This window comes from Crocuta crocuta, unplaced genomic scaffold (genome assembly GCF_008692635.1).
Source record: "Crocuta crocuta isolate KB4526 unplaced genomic scaffold, BGI_CrCroc_1.0 scaffold219, whole genome shotgun sequence".
Lineage (NCBI taxonomy): Eukaryota > Metazoa > Chordata > Mammalia > Carnivora > Hyaenidae > Crocuta > Crocuta crocuta.
The window spans coordinates 7,678,949-7,693,845 of record NW_027551572.1 but is presented as its reverse complement, the minus strand read 5'-3'; the positions used below and the strand labels follow the sequence as shown (position 1 = coordinate 7,693,845).

Here is a 14,897-nt window from a genome sequence, read left to right as displayed (position 1 = left end):
CCGTGTATATTCAGGATGTGGCTATACAAATAAAGGAATAAATATGCTTAAGTCATGTTAATTTAAAGTCTGCGTAGGGTGCCTATCATTTTTAATTGGACCTGTGATTAGTTATGTAGTCATTTCTTGGTTTATTTAATTTTTAAATTAGCTGATATTGTGACTTTGAAGAGACTATTTAGTTTCTTATACAACTACATATGGATTGGGCCTAAGCATCGAATTTGTGAATGGTTCTGACAGAATAATATATAGCTTTATTTATATAGTCTTTCTGTATGAAATGTCCTTTTAAATTATATAATTCTTGAGCATATTCGCATTTGGACAGCAATCACATTAAATCTGAAGTGAAATTAATTGATATTACATGTTTGAGATACATATTTTTTTATTTAAATTGATCTTAAATGGTCTTGGTTCTGATTGACCTCGTGGTGATAATGTCTTCTATTTGAAATTCAGCTTGGGAGTATATGATATAATCAGTAATGTTTATTTGAATATTTCCATATAAGTATATATTATTCTCTGTGTGTTTTTTAGAGGTACCAATCTTGGGAAAAAGAAGCAACACATTTGTCATATACCGGGATGTGGTAAAGTCTATGGGAAGACCTCACATCTGAGAGCTCATCTGCGTTGGCATTCTGGGGAGCGTCCTTTTGTTTGTAACTGGATGTTCTGTGGTAAAAGATTTACTCGAAGTGATGAATTACAGAGGCACAGAAGAACACATACAGGTTACTAATATTTACTTTTAATGGGGAAAAAGTGAATTATAGGGCCACATAGTACTTTGAAGGTTTTTTTCCCCCCCGAACATCTTACTGATTTGAATCTTTTAAGATATGACCAGTTACATTCAATTTTTATCTTCAGTAATAGCAATTTAAAAACAGTAATTCCAAATAAGCCAATATAGTTTATCTTGTAAAATGACATTTTATTTTATGCAGATTTTGGTCTTTTTTTAATAGTTCGTTTTTTTGTTGTTGTTTTGCTGTAACATTGTTGAATGTCTTAAGCCACATTTATGCTATTCTTGTGAATTATGTTAACATTTTAAATTAGTTGTCTGCTTTTACTTTTGATCTGTCTTATTTCTCCTTCTCAACACTCTTCCATAAAGAATAATTCCTTTTTTCTGATAAATTGAAGTATTTTACCTTTTCTCATTTTAAGATCTGTGAGGTAAGCAAAAAACATTTCATCGAGGAATAACCAAGGCATTATTGATGGAAGAGCTCTTCCATTTGATTGTTTTTACATGTGGTTATGTGAAATGAGCCTAGGAATGACTCCAACTAAATCCTAACTTCATGTATCTTAGAGTTTTCTTCTGCTACCATATAATGATCAAGGAGTTCATCAGTCTATGCTCAACACTGAAGAATTGAAATATGTATATATAGTCACAAAAAGTTTAGAAGGAGGAAGCACGGTGAAATGAAAGTGTTGGTCCTAGATCTGGATTCAAATCCAGGTTCTCTGTTAGAGTAAGCAAATAAGCTGTCTCTGCCTCTACTTTTCACACCTTCTACGTTGTCTTTAAATACATAAAATAACCTGTGAAGTATGTAGTAGTATACATATTACATGTTCCACTTGTTCTGTTTTCTGTCTTACTGCTCAGGTTAAATGAGCTTAACCTGTTTGAGTCTGCAACAAACAAAATAAGAAAATAGGTAAAGTATATACTTAGAGGCAGAGCTCATTAGNGCCCGACGCGGGGCTCGAACCCACGAACGCGAGATCATGACCCAAGTGAAAGTCGGACGCTTAACCGACTAAGCCACCCAGGTGCCCCTGGGATAGTAGATCTTAAGATGGCCTGGTAACAGAATTTTCCTCTGCAGTATTTGATCAGGATATAAAAAGGAATGAATGAATGAATGTAGAAAACACTGAGTTAAAACAGGGTTAGTACAACTACCTTCAAGGCAGCACCTCTTAGGACCATTAATTAAATGTTAATATGGTTGTGCATCTCTAAGTGGGGAGATGTAGTATGTAGCATTTCCCAGTCTCCTTTGATTATTGTGCCATTTTCCATGAGCATCTCTCTGGATTGATTGCAAAAGCAATTTTGGGAAATACCTTCCCAGAAGAATAGAATAGTATGTGAATAGAAGAGGCGAGAGACCATTTGTCATGAGTGAAGGTGAGATTCTATATAGCACATTTCTGTTAAGTAGGATTGGGCTACATTATGGAGGTCCTTTTAAGTTAGACAGTAGAGAATCTAAACTATTTCATAATCTGCAAGTTATTCGTATGTTCCCATACCACTTAGTATCATGGTGAAATTTTACGATGTATTTGGTGTTTAAGGAAGATTTGTCTGGCACTGATTTCTTGGGTAGGAGAGGGAGTGACTTAGGGTGCCACTGTGGCATAGTTGAGGCGTGAGGTCTGATGAGGACCTGCTGAAGTGGAGGTGCTGAAATAAGAGATAGGTAAGAATTTTGAAGAGAATCCGGAAATACAAGCTTTGTTTACTAATTGATTTCTCTCTGGATTCCTTCTAGATTCGCCTTTTACCTTATCCTCCAATAATTCTCTTTCATAGTTGTCTTAAACATAATAGAAGTTTAATCAGTCTTTTGTATTTAAAAATGTATTTTATTCATACTGGGAAATAAATTTAGGCATCAAGGTCTTGAATTAACTTTAACATCATGACCTATCAGGTTTGCTCTTGACTAGTCCAGCTAAGATCACGTCAGCCAGCCATCTCTGTTATTCCTGGGATTATCAGTCTTATTGGACCACAAGCTTATGTTTTTGCTTTAATCTTAAGTAGTACTGTGTAGTTTACTTGAATTCGCATTTAAGAATTAAAGGTTTAGTATCATGAATATGACATATTAATAATACCTTAAATATGGCTTAAAACAGTGTACTCTTTGCACATGATCATTTTTTTAGCTGGATAGTATCTTGTAACATGTTTCAAAACAAACTGTTGGCGTAGTTGAGGTATTCACATGTTATCCAAATATTTGGTACGTCACTTTTCATTCAAAAGTAAAGAGGACAGATTTATTTTGGGGAAAAGTACTATATGAGAAATCTTGCAAGAACAGCTTATGAAACAAATACAGTTTTAATTGAACTCTGCTTCCTGTCTCTGTCAGTGTTGGCTTATTTTCTTTCTCAGCAGATGATTGGTCTGTTAATGCTGAATTAAGAAAACTAAGTAACCTAATTTTTTTTAACAGGTGAGAAGAAATTTGTTTGTCCAGAATGTTCAAAACGCTTTATGAGAAGTGACCACCTTGCCAAACACATTAAAACACATCAGAATAAAAAAGGTATTCACTCTAGCAGTACAGTGCTGGCATCTGTGGAAGCTGCACGAGATGATGCTTTGATTACTGCAGGAGGAACGACACTTATCCTTGCAAATATTCAACAAGGTTCTGTTTCAGGGATAGGAACTGTTAACACTTCCACCACCAGCAATCAGGATATCCTTACCAACACTGAAATACCTTTACAGCTCGTCACAGTTTCTGGAAATGAGACAATGGAGTAAATCTTACACAAATACTTATTCATTGTGGTTATTTTTATACAGTAGTGAGAAGAATATTGTTCCTAAGTTCTTAGATATCTTTTTATTGATGTGCAAAAATTTTTGGATTGACAGTAACTTGGTTATACATGACACTGAAATGCCTTACTTTGTATGATATTCCATAGTATATTAAAAATGGTAAAATTGCATGGATTTTGTAGGTACTTTTGGAATCTAGAAGAAATGAAATTTTACCAAGTTATATAAAGAGAAAATTGAATTTAACAATGCGAATGGTAGTCTAACCAAATGCATCAATCCTGTGTGGTTTAGTGTAAAAATGAAAACATGTTGGTATTTATCTATTGTAAGATAAAAAAAAAAAGTTGGTGGGTGAAAGAAATCATGTTATGATAAAAAAATTTTTGTAATTTTCTTGATGACTGGAATTTTTATTATGCATAACTGACAAATCAAGTTTCCAAGCAAATGTTACATAGTGTAGGCTTTACTTAGCTTATCAATTTGTCATTTTGAAGCTAATTATTTTAATTAGGTTAACTATGTACAATATTTTAAGCATTACTCTTGTAAGATTTTGAAAACTACATTTTAACATGGAACTCTAGGGATAGTCACCTTTTAAAATCCTGTTGAAAAGCCATGTTTAAGATTTAATTTGCCAAAATAATGTCTTGTTAATATTCTTTCAATAACGAAGTTGGGCAATATAACCAATGTTTAAAAAAAAGTTTAAAATGTATAGGTTGAGGCATTTGGGTGGTAAGAAAATGTTACAGTGAATTATCCCTTTTCTTGAATATTGGAGGACCAAAAAAAAAAAATAATAATAAGGTGTATTGCGTCTTAGCAGTGATTTTTTTTATCCAATCTTGTTTCCAAAAACCATATGTCTGCCAGGGCCTTAAAAGCCATCATGTAAATTACCAGTAAAGTATAACATATGCAAACATAACAAAATCACTTCCATAGTGACGATACTCCAACCATATGGATATTAGTCATAGAAAACTAGAGGTTTATGATATTTTTTTAAGTCTTTTTTTTTTTTGTCTAGGTAGTCAGTCTGCACTTAAATATCAACCATTTTCCTTTTTTGCTTCTTCCCTTAAAATTTATATGTATCCAGTACATTTAATTGAGAAATGTATGTTTTTTATTATGCTGTATTTTCTTTTTATTTTTTAATTATTGTTTATATTTTCAATTATTAAAAAATGTACAAAATAAAGTTTCATTGCTGGTCTTGTAAGAGCTATACAATTTTCCTAAGTGTATACCTATAACTGCAGCAGTTCACCTATTTCAAAAATTTGGAATTCTGTTCATTTGTTATTCTTAAGACCACCTCAAATTTAAAGGCTACCTTATTGTACGTTTAAAGTGTATTATAACAGTGTGGTAGTTAATAAAACACTATTTTTTTTCTTTTGAGTTTGTTGTATTCCTATGCATTTAAAATATTTGCAGTGGTATGGAGTAAGAAAAAAAATCTGGTTCATTTTTCTTCACCTTTGTTCACAGATTCTTGATTTCAGACACTGAAATTATTGGGAGCAGGGATATTTACTTGAAAAGGGAGGTGTAGAGGTACTAGCAGCAGATTACTAATTTTTCACCTGAAAATGAGCTCGTTAAATAAAACTTTTGAAAGAAATCTTTTAATTCTAAGTCCACTTTGATTCATGTTAATTATAACAATCCCCCTTTGCAAACCTTGTTTTTGTTTCTCAGAGCAGTGCAGAATAGTTTGATTTATTAATAACGTGAGTTTACACAAAGATTCTTGAAAATGATAATGTAATACATACTCTGGTAACCATGGCACGAATTAGTTGAAGGAGTTATGTTCTGAGTTTGTGTAAGTCTAATCATGCTAAGGGCAGAGTAAAAGGAAAGGAAAAGTTAACAATACGACTCTATTTTAGATATTTTTAAATTAAAACTCCAGCTTCCACAGGTGTACGGGGGGGTAAAGATTTAAGATTTCCATTGTCTGTTTTCCAGGCCCAATCTGACACTGTCAATAATATCTTTGAATGCATAGGACAACTCTAGATACACACATAAACACGGGCAAAGTTTTCTTTCCTAAGTGTGAGACTTAAGCTTGTGATGTGAAATAGGAATTATTACTTGAATTATAAAAATTAATGGAATGTACAAATATTTTGAAGTTACAAGGATTAGAATTTGAATCTTTAAACTTCTTCAGATAATTTTTAGAAATTTTTTTATTACTGAAGATGTGTGAAGAGGATTATGTGAGAAGGTTGCTCACTTGAGTAAAATAGCTATTAAGTCAGGGGATTAAAAATCTTTTTAGAGTGTGATAGTAGAGATGTTTTAAAATAATACTGAAATTTTACATTAAGTTTATAGAGTGCTTTTGATCCATGAGTTTCCAAGCATATTTCATCAGTTTTTAGAGCATGAATACAATGAAGAACGTTAAGTAGTCCTAAAAATTACTTAAGTCTTTAGATTTTAAAGAGTGCCCACTAGGAATATGTCCCTGAGCTTCAGATCTTTACCTAGCAAAAAGTGTCAGTATTCAGCCTCAGCCTAGGTGATTTCAAATATTTCTATTTTTGTATTTAAAAATGCTGAATATATTTACTATTTTTTTCTAGTTCTAGAATCTTTTTTTGTGTAGGAGTATCTTTCTTAGTGCAAGTATACTCTTTAATAGGTGTTTCATCAATTGCTTTATTTTCATGAAGGCTAGAGAATGCATATTCAGTATATTTACATGCAAATAACTCCTGTCTATCAGAACATACCTAGTGGGCTAGATGTCTGTACTCTGTATACCTCAATTTAAAGAAAATATCACTTAAGAAAATTTTATTTTCTGTATATTGAGACTTAATGACTTTGAGAAGTAATGCAATTAACCAAAAAGCACATAAAGCTTTAAAGGAATACATTGCAAAAGTCAGGTGCCCTGTCAGTAACGATTGGGCAAAGTAGTGAAAATGCTTAAGTAGTAAAAATATGTGTACTCATAAGTTGAAGGCATGTCAAAAATACTTCATAGAAAATCGTGCTTAGCCAGTATTGCATCATAAAATGCTGGGAGCATTTGAAAACGTCCACCGGGCTTGCTGCGTTTTTGACCTACTAAATCCACAGTTCTGAGGATGGAGAATATATATGTACTTTGTAATAGGTCCATAAAGTGGCTCTGATAAATACTCCTCGGTTAGAATCACTTAACATAGAGCAAGCATCTTTGATCCCAAAGTTTTTGTTTTATTAAAAATCTTGTATTCAATGTTGCTTGAAATTTGTGGTTATTATTACTAATTACATTTGGCTTTAAAATATGTAAGTTGATGTACTGGTTGTGCTACCCTGTTAGTAACAATTTGGTTTTTAGTTTTAATTAAGTTGGTAAGAATGTTTTTAATGTAAAAACTATTTGGTTCACTAAATACTGTTTAAAACATTTTACCACAAATGATTAGCAAGTCTGATAATCAGCACAAAACAAATTCGTTGATATCTTGGGAACAAGATTTGATATTTTAGTGAAATCACCTTCTCTAGTGATTTCTGATTTTGGTCCTTTGGACAGATTTGTGTATAATCAAATATACTGTGAATATATACTAGCAGCAGATGTGGAGTACTCTAGAAATGTAGAGGAGAGAGAATTCCACATGGGAAATCTGAAATCTGGGGAAGTGAAGCAGAGGAAATGGCGTCAGGAAAGGCACAGTGTGGTTTGTTACGTACATCTGACAGGAATTTGTGACTGATGGAGTGGAAGGGCTGGAGGAGGTGGTCAAATTGCAGAGGAGTTCAGAATTTAATTTGTACCAGTGATTCCTAATCTTTTTGGAATCCTGGGTCTTAGAAAAATGCACTTTAGCTCTCATTCACATCCAGGGTGTTCAGACACTGTATGGGGGCCTGTTTGAGCTAAAACCTGAACCCTTGGAAAACAGTCATACTTAAGGAACTTGGAGAAAGATGAGTCATCAAAGAGGTTGTCAAACCAGAGAAAGTGTCACGATGGTGATGAACATAAAATGTAGTAGAGAGGTTAAGTTGGATGAAAAGCAAGAAAAAACCATTGGTTTTGGCAATAAGGAGTGGCCTGCTGATCTTTTTAAAGCAGTTGATGAGCTACGTATTTGGGTAAAAGACTGGTTGAGAGCACAGGAGAAGAGGCTATGGAGACAACAAGCATAGCATAGTCTGTTAAATTTGGTGGTAAAGAGAATAAAAGGAGGCAGATGCTGAGTAATGAATGAGAAAATTGTTGAAGTTTCTCATAAAGTTAGTACATTTTTATGTTAATAAATACTAAGGTGTATAAAAATTTAAGTGACCTCTACGCTGGAGTTGAAAATTTTTTCTTGTTTGAGAGCAAGAGAACACGGGCAGAGGAGAGGCGCAGAGAGGGAGAGAGAGAATCCCAAGCAGTCTCCACACATGGAGCATGATGCAGAGCTCAAACCCACAAATCGTGAGATCATGAGCTGAGCTGAAACCAAGACTCAGACTTAACCAATTGAACCATCCAGGCGCCCCTGGATTCGAAATTTTTAAAAAACTGCGTATGCTGTTTCTTCTCATTTCATCATTATATATTTAAATGCCGCTTTTTGGTATTAAAAGGGTGCTGAATGGGAGGTCTCGGTTTCCTTCTTTCTTTCCCCACTCCCCAGCTTTTAATTCCCTCTCCTTTTATAAATCCGTATTAAGCTACATACTTGAAACGTGAGAACAGATAGGTTTCTTACCTTCTTAAAACCTAATTTTCACCGTCCATGAAAAGGGGATAACTAACAGTGGTATCCCTCATAGGATTGTTGTGAGGATTAAAATGTAAGCATTTATCATAGTGCCTCTGGCTTACAGCAGCAACTCAATAATTTTTTTCTCCTTCCATATCTGTTATTAACTTTGAAGACATTTTTCTGTAGTAAGGGGCCAGTGCTTGGGGGTTTCCATTGTTTGACTGTAGTTGATGCATTGATTTTTCTCCTTCAGAAAGGGAGTTTTTTTAATGGAAAAAAAATATGAAAAGAAAACTAGTATCTAAATTGCTGGTGGACAATGTGTCTGAAGTGACCGCCTCATCAAAAAGGATGGAAATAACGAAGCACAGAAAAGTGTCATCTTAAGAAAATTATACCTGATGTAGAACTCTTATCATTTTAAAATTTCTAGGAGCCAGCCAAAGAATCTATAGATTCATTTTGATTGAATTTAGCATTCAGTGGTTCCAACCTTAAATTGGAAAAGACCATCAAAGAAATGCAGCTTATTTCTCCAAGGAAAGTCTAAGCACCCAAATAATAGACAACAAATAAAGGAAATGTAGTAGATAACTTCTAGGATATCTGTCCAACTTTTGTCCTATTTCCTGAGGATTACTTTTGCCACCTTCAGAGAGGAGTTGTTTAGATGATTGGACAAGGAGTGGACATCTGGTCAAATTTGAGCCAAATCGGTGATTTCTTCTGTGGATTTAGAACTGGAAAACCGATGTCTTGGGAGGTTGCATTTGGAACATGGATGTGAAATAGAGAATAAAAGATGGAGACCCTACAATCCCAGAATAAAAAGATGACAAGAGCGGCTGCCTTGATTGCTGGTAACTGCAGTTTTTGTTCCAATGTTTTATGCCTGTCTAAGATACCCTTAAAGCCTCACAGAGGTTCCTCAACTTCCGCCTTGAGTGTTTACGGCTGGGAGGCTGTTGCTTGCTATCAGATAATGCCAACTAAAATGTCAGATGCAATTTCTTTTTGCATAACAAGAGGTCTGAATTAGTTGATGATTTGGTCCTGTAGAAGATACCACAAAAACCATCATTAGTGCCAGATGAGTCAGGTTTAGATGAGGGAGATCTTCGTATAGATCCTGAGTCAGAAAGTGTGAGCCTTGAAGGCCCAGTAAAATGTATCCAAGGTAACTGCTTAAAAAGGCCTGGGAGTCTTTTCAAAGGGCTGTGTGTTCGGGGTTAAGGAATATTGGCTTTCTTGCCAACACTAGCTGTATAGTTAATCTCTCAGACCTTATGTTCTTCCCTTCATACTTTCATTATACAGGTTTGGTCTGGGCCTCACTTTTAATTGTGTGTGCCCAATTACTTAGTTCTCTTTACACCCTGATCCTTTAAAACTCTTCAGTAAATTGCATCTTTCCATTTTTGCTCTTGGTAATCTGTGGCTTTTTCATCTTGAATCATATAATAAAGGTGAAACTTTTCACAGTAAACACAGTGCCTAGGTTTTGGACTTCAACACATGTGAGTTTATGTCCTGGCTCTGCTGCTTACTAGCTATGTGACCTTGGACTCTCCGTTTCACAAGCAGCCTCAGTTTTATAATCTGTAAAATGATAATAGTAGCATTATCTCCATAAGGGTGATGGAGGAGATTAAATAAATTAATGCATGTAAACCACTTCTCACAGTGCCTGACACATAGCTAAGTGCTAAGTAAATGATAAGCCTTGGAGGAATCCATATTCTTCCTACTACTTGGAAACAGTTATCCCCATCTTGTATTAATGTGTTTATTCACTTTCACTTAGCTAGTTGTCTATCAGCAAACAAGCAAAATTGCTATTATTTGTATTGTGCCTTTTTATTATGAAGCCTCTAAATATACAAAAAAATATAGAAAACAATATAATGAATACCCGTGTATCCACCATCCAGCTTTTATAATCTTAATATTTTACACACATTTGCTTGTTTCTTTTTAAAAAGTTCTAGCTACCGTGAAATCTATACAGCCCTGTCTCATTCCATTTCTTTCCCTTTACCCACAGAGGTATCTGCTGCTCTCAATTTCATGTTTATCAGGATGAGACCATGAACAGTGTTATATGCTTATTATATATATGCATATATAGGATTGTCTTCATGTTTTTGAAACTTTATATAAATGGTATAGTGTAGATTAACCTTATGGGACTTGTGTTTTCGCTCAAGTTGTTGAGATGAATCCATGTGAACCATGTTTCTCTAAAGCATTCATTTAAAAATGCTGTAGTTCATTGAATATCACAATTTCTCCATTTTCTTGTCGATGCATGTTTCAGTTATTCAGAATTTTTCGCTGATAAACAATGCTGCAATGAAATGCTTGACATGTTTCCTTGTGCACTGTGTGAGTGTTTGAGGTATGTACCATGAACTTCAATCACTGGTCAATAGGATATTCTTCAAGTTTATCAAATATTGCCAAATTGATCTGCACGGTATTCGTACCAAATTACAGTCCTACCAGCAGCGTATAGGAGTTCACATTTTCCCATACTCTGACTGCTAGCCTTGGCAGATATTTTTTCCAATGAAAAGCAATGCAAAAAAAAAAAAAAAGAAAAGCAATGCAATTTTATGTTGGAATTTCACAAAACGATTTAAAATTCATCTGGGAGAAAAACAAGTAAGTGTAAAAAGTTAAAAAGGAATCGGAAAACCTAAGCCGTGTATATATAAAGAAATTGATACCAGCAGGCATAAGCAAGCATTCAATAAGAGTAATAGAAACAATGCATGCTTTTCTTATTGGTTCTACCTTTTATTTATTTATTATTAAATATTTTTTAATGTTTTATTTATTTCTGAGAGAGAGAGAGACAGCGTGGGCAGGGGAGGGGCAGAGAGAGAGGGAGACACAGAATCTGAAGCAGGCTCCAGGCTCTGAGCTAGCAGCACAGAGCCCGACGTGGTGCTTGAACCCACGGACTGTGAGATCATGACCTGAGCCGAAATCAGATGCCCAACCGACTGAGCCACCCACGCACCCCTGGTTCCACCTTTTAATTGTCCACTTAGCCCCTGCCCTGGTATGGTACTCCCCACTGCCTCTCACCGTCGAGGCCTCTACACTGTCGAGGCCTCTTGGATTGGATATTGTGAAGAAGGTCAAGCCCAGCTGGCTGCCTTCCGTGGTGGTGCCTTCATCCAGGGGCTGGGAATACAGGCTGCTACTGCACTGTGGCCTCTTGTCTGCCCTGTTCTCCAGTTCTTCCCCACCTCCCCACGCCCGCTCCAACTCACGTGGTCCTTTCGATCAGCCTGTCAGCTGCATAAGCCAGCTTCCGATTGGGGAAACCCTTTCTTGCAGACGCCCGTATTGCCATATAGTCCCACATGATGGATGTGAAACAACTCATGATTTTGATTCTCATTTCCCTGTATTCCGGTGAGGTTGAGCCCATTTTCATTAAGTTTATAATCCAGGTTTCCTCTGAAGGGAATTGGCTGTTTGAATCCTTTGCCTTCTGCCTTTTTAATTATTTGCAGTTTTGCAGTGATTTTTAAACATTCTTAATAAATTCCAGATACATATTATCTTAGAGATCTACGGGCTAATAATATCTTTTCCCAATATGGGGCTTATCTGAGCATTGTGGTGTTTTGTCTATATAGGTTGCTGTTTTGTAAGAGTTTTATTGAATCTATGAGGTGTAGCTTTTCTGTCTTTCTAAAGAAATTCTTTGGTGTTATGAAAATATTTTCCTCTAAAAATTTTATTATTTTGCTTTTCAGCTTGGCTTATTAATCCGATTTGAAGTTACTCATTTCAGTGTGAAGTCTCTACTATTTTCATGTGAATGTCTTGGCACATTATTGAATGGCCAGCTTTTCCCTACTGATTATAATGCTACTTCTGTCATTTATTAAGTTTCCATTTGTATGTGGATCTATTCCTCCAGTCCTTTCTGTTTTCTCTGTGCATGCAATCATACCATGGTTTTAACATATTTGTCTTTGAGAGAGAGAGAGAGACAGAGAGAGAACACAAGTGGGGGAGAGTGGCAGAGAGAGAGAGAATCATAAGCAGACTTCATGCTCAGTGCAGAGCCTGATACAGGGCTTGATCCCACAACCCTGGGATCATGACCTGAGCCAAAGCCAGGAGTTGGACGCTCAACCTACTGAGCCACCTAGGTGCCTCGGTTTCCACATCTTGATATCTGCTAGGGCAAGTCTCTGCTCACCTCTAATCTGTCTTCAAAATAGTTTTAACTGTTTTGAGCCCTAGCTTTTTCTATGAGCTTAAGATTAAACTGTCAAGTACCATTGAAAAATCATGTTGGGATTTTATTGGAATTATATTGAGTGTATATGTTAGTTTGGAGGAGGAATGTTATCTTCCTACCCATGGACATTCTGTATCTACACTTATTCAAGTCTATTTTAATGTTCTTTTTGTACACAATTTTCTCTTTGAAAGGTCTTACACATCTTTTTCTGTTTTTTTTTTTTGTTTTTTGTTCTTTTACTATAGGAATAAGTTTTTTAAGTTAAATGTGTAAATTAGTCAATACTGATCTATATACTTGCTATTGATTTTTATAAACTGATTTTATCTAACAATCCTACATAATTCTCTTGCTAGGTCTAATAGTTTGCCTGCAGATTCTATAACATTTTTTATGGAGACAGTCATGTCCTCAAATAGGAAAAGTTTTGTCTCTTATTGCGGGGTACCTTGGTGGCTCAGTCGATTAAGCGGCTGACTCTCGGTTTCGGCTCAGGTCATGACCTCATGGTCCGTGAAAGCTTGTTAGTGGATGGGACGGAAACCAGACACTGAGAAGAGGGTAGGAGAGGAGGGGGTGGGCAGAATGTGGATGGCTCTTTCAAGAAGCTGACTGCGAAGGTGGAGGAGCAGGTCATCATGAAACGAGCCAAACCCTGACTTCACTCACCCTCACTGCCCATCTGGCAAGAGGGCAATGAAGGCAGTAGAGACTTGGCCAGGAACAAGAGAGTCGGCAAGATGGTGCTGCTAATTCTTAGAGACTAGGGAGGAGCATGATGAGGCCCTTCTGCAGCTGGAGGCTTGACTGTCCAGCAACTTGATGGGAGCCACACCACGACCCCGCTAATTTTATGGCTTTGCAACGGGACGGCATTCTCCGCCCTTGCAGAGAAAAACCAAAGAGAACTGAAAGTTCGCAGCTTGCTCGCCAGCAGCTCTCAAGTTGGGGAGTCGGCGGGGGGAACAACTTGAACACAAGAAGAACACCATACAAGAACACAGAAGGCATGATCACAATGGGTCAGAGTCCAAAATGCCATCTTCAAATAGTATTAAGACTCTCTACAAACAGCAAGCCAGAGTGCAAGTGGGGGAGGGGCAGAGGGAGAGAGAAACAATCAGGCCTCAGACTCAGCACAGAGCCCGACACGGGGCTTGATCCCACAACCCCATGATCATGACCTGAGGCAAAATCAACAGCTGGAATCTCAGCCGACAAAGCCACCAAAGCCACAGTGCCGCCTTGACAGAGGCAAGCCCGAAGGAACAGGAGCTAGCTGAGGAAGTGAGAGGAGCATGGCGGCTGGAGCACAGCAGATGAGGGACAGACTCCTTGAGGAAGAAGGTCAAGTCAGCAGGGGATCAACCATGGGAAAGACTCAGGATGCTACTGAAGTGCCAAGAGGTTTTTTTTTTTAAATGTTTTATTTATTTCTAGGAGAGAGAGAGAGAGACAGTGTGAGCAGGGGAGGGTCAGAGAGAGAGGGAGTCACAGACCAAAACAGGCTCCAGGCTCTGAGCTGGCAGTCAGCACAGAGCCCGACGCGGGGCTCGAACCCACGAACCACGAGATCATGACCCAAGTGAAAGTCGGACACTTAACCGACTAAGCCACCCAGGTGCCCCCCAATAAAGAGTTTTAAGGAGACTGGTATTAAAAAGCTTTCAAAAAGGTCGATAATGACCTCCAGGGCATAACCATGTAACATTTAAACATTCACATCTTCCTTGACCTCAAGAGTGCTGGGGTCAGCTGTATGTTCTCCTCTTCTTGAAACAGTATCTTCGTGGCTCTCCTAAGTTTCCTTCTACCTCTTTCCACTTCTCCTCGCCTGTCCTAGCTTTTCTTCTTCTACCTGACACTTAAATGTTGGGTTTTCTCAAGTCTTGGTCTGAGTTGAATTCTCTCCTCATTTTGCACTCTTACTGGATGATCGCATTCATTCTGGGGATGTCCTTTTACTTCAGACATGGACAACAACCAAGTTTTTTGTCCCCACTCCGCTGCTCACTTGAATTGCAGCCAAGATATTGAACTACCCACTTGTCCTCTCTGTTGGAAGTTTCACAAGTACTTCAAAAGGTGTATGTTCAAAATTCAATTTCTGAATGTCTTCCCCTAATCCTGGACCATCAGTATCTATCTTAATGAATAGCATCCTCACATGCATTTGGATGCTCATGCCAGAAGAGTGAAAGTTAACCTTGACCACCTTCTCCTTCTTGCCCCCCATGTTGGTGCTGTTGATATTTCAGGGTTCCAAAGCCATGTGTCTACATCTCCCCTGCCAGCAGCCATTATTTTTATTTTTTTTTTTTTTTTTTTTATT

The 14,897-nt window shown here is 36.9% G+C and overlaps 1 protein-coding gene across 1 annotated transcript in view; it reads left to right on the top strand.

The window, feature by feature from the left end:
- The window catches only part of SP3 (Sp3 transcription factor), a 49,038-nt gene extending 44,060 nt beyond the window's left edge, over positions 1–4,978 (top strand). The window contains exons 3-4 of the mRNA XM_077751132.1: positions 547–743; positions 3,225–4,978. Coding sequence (XP_077607258.1) covers positions 547–743; positions 3,225–3,541 — 514 coding nt within the window. The 3' untranslated portion in view covers positions 3,542–4,978. The remainder of the gene's footprint in view (positions 1–546; positions 744–3,224) is intronic.
- The last annotated feature ends 9,919 nt before the right edge of the window (positions 4,979–14,897 follow it).